Raw genomic sequence first — 5,221 nt, 5'->3', positions numbered from 1 at the left:
AAAGAAAAAAAACTGATAATGGAAGTGTGACTTTGACCATTACTTTATTTTTTTGAAAATAGATGTCCAATTTTACCGTCAATAGTTATTAATAAACTGGACCTTCACCAATAAGATGAAACAAAATTTCAAGTAATCAACCAATTGAACTATTAAGATTTATTCTCTTAAATCCATATTAAGTGAATTGTTAGAATTTTTTTTTTGTAGTTCAAAATAAGTGATTTTTTCAAAGTTCAAGATAATTGTTAGTAGGGTTTTTGTTTCCATATTTATCCTTTCTTTTAATGATGTTAGTAACTACTTTACATTTTTTAAGAGAATAGTTTAGAAATAATAATAAAAAAATAGTTTTTAATATTTGTCCTTAAATATTTTTGTTTAAGAGGAGAATTATATCCTAACAATTCACTTAATTATGTATAGACTAGAGGAAGTACCATTCATTTCACCAATACATTTGTCAAAATATTGAATTAATTATATTCAAAGAATGATACAATATAATTACTCTTTTAATTATTGCTCGTTAAGGAATGTGACAGGTGTGTACCAACTCACACATGAAGCGAGTATAAAAGCTTTTGAATACTAAAAAAAAATTTATTACATCCTTCATATTTCACAAGGTTTTAGGGTTTTGATTTTTCTTTTTCCTTGCTTTTGAATTTTAAATTTTTCGTGTTCGTCTAGGATTAGAAGGAGAACGAGTTTAGTCAAGTCCTTAATCTCTCAGGTATGTTCTCAAATTCAATCAGAGCTTTCTCTTAATTGATATACTTGTCCTCAATATATATGATAATTATTTATACTTAAAAAATAATGTTTTTTTCTTGAAGTAGGTAAATATACTCATTTGTGTTAGAAGCCTTTTATCTTCTTTTTTACTCCATGTAAATTTCATGTTCTCCATGATTGTATCAATGGTATTAGAGTCATCCATCACCCATCGTGCCATGGAGGCGCCTGACCACCTAACTCGAAAAGGACTACCTGGGAAAAAGCTACCTACTTGTGCTAGAGTGAAAGCTAGCCGTCGAGGCTCTCCCACCTTAATTGTAGCTTTTGGGTTGTGGTTGAATGGTTTTAGAGTTTTAAAATTTATTTCTATATATATATATATGGTCCAACGTTTCATTTTCTTTGTAGAATAAAATGTAACTGGAATGTATCAAGTGCCAGTTGCTATTTATAAACAGGTAATCTGGAGTTGCCAGATGCAATTATAGCATTGGCTGATAGAGATTTAGAAAATACATTTTGAGATAAATACTAGAATGTACACCTAAGATTTTAATATATGATCTAAAACAAATTTTGAACCCCATTGTCCACTACACTGGTATCTTCCCTTATGCCAAGGGGATTCAACAATTTACACATAACTAGAAAGATTAGGTTTGTCATAATTGAACAATATAATTTTTCAGTGAAGGGGATCCAATTAACTACATTGCCAGTAACTAGTTCCGCCACTAAATAAAAGTGCAAACTCTAACTACCTATTCTAAATGGAACTGTCTCCTATAAATAGAAAGTGTAATTAAATATATAGTTGAGCTGATTGTTGTCTTCTAAAATTAGGGGTGAAGTAAATTCAAAACATAGTATTAATGGGGGAAACCGATAAAGTGTTGTATAAATTCAAATGTTTATGTCAAGCATGTTGCATTATACACAAGCATTCTACTGGTCAGGTTGCCAATATTTGTTGTTCTTACATTATATTTATTACAACCAAAAACAGTTTGCTTTCTGATGTGGACTTCTGACATTTCTTTTTTATTTTTTCAAGGTTTTAGACCGTCATTGGTATCAACAGAGTTAGAGATTTCCATCTAAATGTCAAGCAAGGAGGAGGTTGGGGAGAGTCTAGCACTTGTTGTATATAATGGGAGTGCATCTAGAATCAATGAAACTGGGCTTCAACTTTATCTAGTTTCTGAGTATGACTCTGGTGAAGGTTTACCATATGCGCCTGTGGATTGGCCAAATGTTGGTGATAAGTGGGGCTGGAGGACAGGGAAAAGAGCTACAAATTCAGGCACCTTCAAAGATAGATATTTGTATCTTCTGGAGCGTTTTCAGGCACCAAAAGATGGAAAGAAAAATGCTTTCCGAAGTAAGACTTCAGTTAAAAAGTATGTCCAATCTCAGTATCCTAGTATGGATATCGACCAATTCTTTGCCTCATTCAGTTGGATGATTCCTTCAAAGCAGTCGCCAAACTCAAAAGGTTAGCTTCCACAAGCTCTTCGGTATATAGTAGGTAGAGATTTATTCAGTTGTTTGCATCAATTAAAAGAAACAACACTTACCACATGGCTCACTGTGTATACTAAATTTCCAAATAAATTTAATGCACTTGGAACAATAGTTGTGTGTAAGGACAAATTCTAAATCACCTGTCTCACCCCTTGGCCTTTACATATGTATCCTTGTCCATGGACTTTGTTCAATCTCTAATCTTTACGGAGTACTTTATTTGTTTCCTTTTCTGTCAAATGTGAATGTTATCATACTAGTTACAAGTACTTGCAATTTACCAAACAAAATGTGAAAATTTGTATAATGGCCGCTAGGAGTAAAGTTTGTTATGTTCTCATATTTAATAGGAGTATTTAATATTTCTAATACTCATTGAAAAGTATTTTGAATATCCATTTTTTCCATTAATTATTCAAGAGAATAATGGATGTAGCTCATTATCTAACAACTCTACCTACAGGTAGTATAGTTATATGTTGGTTAAGCTTTGAGGTTACTCATTTTACTTTAGAAATTATTAGGGAAGTCATTGACATCCATTTTTTTGTCGAATTATGTATTATAAGAATCAAAATATATAAAAGTGTACACACAAATGTGTTGTTCGTACTGAAAATATTTGGAATGGTTGTTGTATTTTGGAGAATGTTTACCTGTTTTTATAATGTTTAATTATTCACAACAGAAAAATACCCAATGTAATCCAACAAAATGAGATTTGAAGAGGGTAAATTGTACATTGACCTTATTCCTACCTAGGTAGAGAGGCTATCTATGATAGACCCTTAGCTCAAGAGAAAAACAATCAAAAGTAGTATAGAAAAAGAAATAACATAAATGAAAAAGTTATAGCAAGATAATATAGACAATCTTACAAATCAACCTGAACAAAAGTCAAAACAAGGTAAAACAATAATTGAACTACAAAAAGAAATGAATAATAACCAAACTCAAAGGTGGAAGAAGAGAAATAGTGGGATTTTTGAAGATATATCCAATTTCATTCACAAGGTTAAATGGAATTGCATTGTATCTCTATTGATACGGAAATATCGTAGATTAACTAGCACACAATCACAAACAAAGAAAAAATAGAGAAGTAGAATAACATAATGATTTAATGAAGTTAGGTTAGGCCTAATCCTACCAACAAAAGCAGAGAGAGTTTTCCACTATGAAAGAAAAGAAGAAGCTTACAATACTTTTATATCATAGTGATGGGAAAAGAAAATAAATAGTGATGGGATAAAATTTGTGTATCTTGTTTGGTTGTCATGTTTGGAATAACTTATCCCACCATTTAGATCATAGTGATGGGATAATTAATCACATATACATGGTGGGATAAGTTATCCCAGGATAACTAATCCTGGGATACTTGTTCCCAACCAAATGACCACTTATAAGCCCTTAGGACTACATTGTGTATCATGTCTAAGAATCCCCAACTATATCCCCTATATATAGATCCCAAGTGGCTCCAAACCTATATGTAAAATGTTTTCCCAATCCTATAAGAACAATAATTTCCTTTTCCAAATCTATTAGGACAAAGGGTCTCCTAACTAAACAAATAGGAATTATAGTTTCCTAAAATAAACAAGAGAATAATTCAAGACATAATTATCAAATCTTCCCTTTGGCTTGAATTCCTTTCATCATTGAAATAACACATATTTGCCTTGCTCCCAACCCTCCAAAGGGCTTACTGAGTACAACTCACACCAATCAAGTCTAGGCAATGCCTAAAATTATTGGTCCGGATTGTCTTGGTCATCATATCTCCTGTATTATTATGTCTAGATACTTGCTTTACATCAACAACCCCTTTAGATACAACATCTTAGATAATATGATGTTTGACTATTTTTGATCCCCTTGGCAATGAACCAAGCTTCCAAGTTTGATTCTTCTAAAGAGACTCAATATTTTCACCCATAGCACCAACCCATCGATCTACTTTTGCACTAGAAATAACTTCTTTATAGCTATTAGGTGTAACATCCCAGAGAATTTTTCGAACTAAGACTCGAGCCGTCCTTCATGTGGAGTGAGATTTTACCGAGGAATAAAATTTCTTGAGTGTCCCTAGGTGTAGCACATTGAGTTCCAAGAAGAGTTGAATTGGAAATAGTCATTTTGGAAAGAATCTGGAAAATTTGGCTAAGTATGGAAAAAAAAAAAAAGAGAGTTTTTGGTCAACTTTGAGCAATCGTAACTCCTAGCTCAAAATGATTTAGGCGAATTTCCAGTTATGTCTGGAAAGCCCTTGAAATGATCTTTCCAACGCCACCGATTTTGCTTGATTCCGAGTTCGTGTGAGTGAGTTATGCCCTTTGGAAGTTGGGTTGTTGGCACAGTCGCACAGTCGCACAGTGCAGTTTGTTTAGTCCGAAAATTTTAAGGGTATTTTGGTCTTTTCCCTAATCTTTTCTTTGGGTTATATTGAGGTGTTAGACTGATGTTTGGATCATTTTTGTCCCATTTTAAAGAGTGAGAGTAAGAGGGAGAGTTAGGGCTTGGAAGATAAGAGAGAAAGAAGAGGAAAAGAAGAGGAGAAAGAGAAGAAGAAGCTAAGGATCGTCGTGGATTTTTGTCGGGGGTGATCCCTAATAAGGTATGTGAGTTCTTTAGTGTGGTTTGATCCTTTCCCCCACACACCAAGCTCATTTTATGATTTGAGAAAAGATTGGATTTGTTGTTGAAGATGTTAGTTGTTGTTGATGTTGTTAGTTGTGTTGTGGAAGTTATTGTTGGTTGTGGGACATGATTTGGTTGTGTTCTTGAGCTGAAACCTATTGTATATTGAGGGATTTTATGATCCTTAGTATTGGTTGGTTTATACCCCCACACACCAACTCGTTTTTAATTCCAAGAAAAGATTTATTTTGGTTGTTGAAGTTGTTGGTTGTGTTGTTGAAGTTCTTGCTGATTTGGGACAGGATCTGGTTGC

At 33.1% G+C, this 5,221-nt stretch overlaps 1 protein-coding gene across 1 annotated transcript in view; it reads left to right on the top strand.

Annotated features, from left to right (window-relative positions):
• The first annotated feature begins 1,842 nt into the window (after positions 1-1,842).
• LOC125873559 (uncharacterized) overlaps positions 1,843-5,221 on the top strand; it is a 14,687-nt gene continuing 11,308 nt past the window's right edge. The window contains exon 1 of the mRNA XM_049554466.1: positions 1,843-2,236. Within this exon, the coding sequence (XP_049410423.1) occupies positions 1,843-2,236 (394 nt within the window). The remainder of the gene's footprint in view (positions 2,237-5,221) is intronic.

This window comes from Solanum stenotomum, chromosome 8, assembly GCF_019186545.1.
Source record: "Solanum stenotomum isolate F172 chromosome 8, ASM1918654v1, whole genome shotgun sequence".
NCBI classification, from domain to species: domain Eukaryota; kingdom Viridiplantae; phylum Streptophyta; class Magnoliopsida; order Solanales; family Solanaceae; genus Solanum; species Solanum stenotomum.
This window is presented reverse-complemented; position numbering and strand designations above follow the sequence as displayed.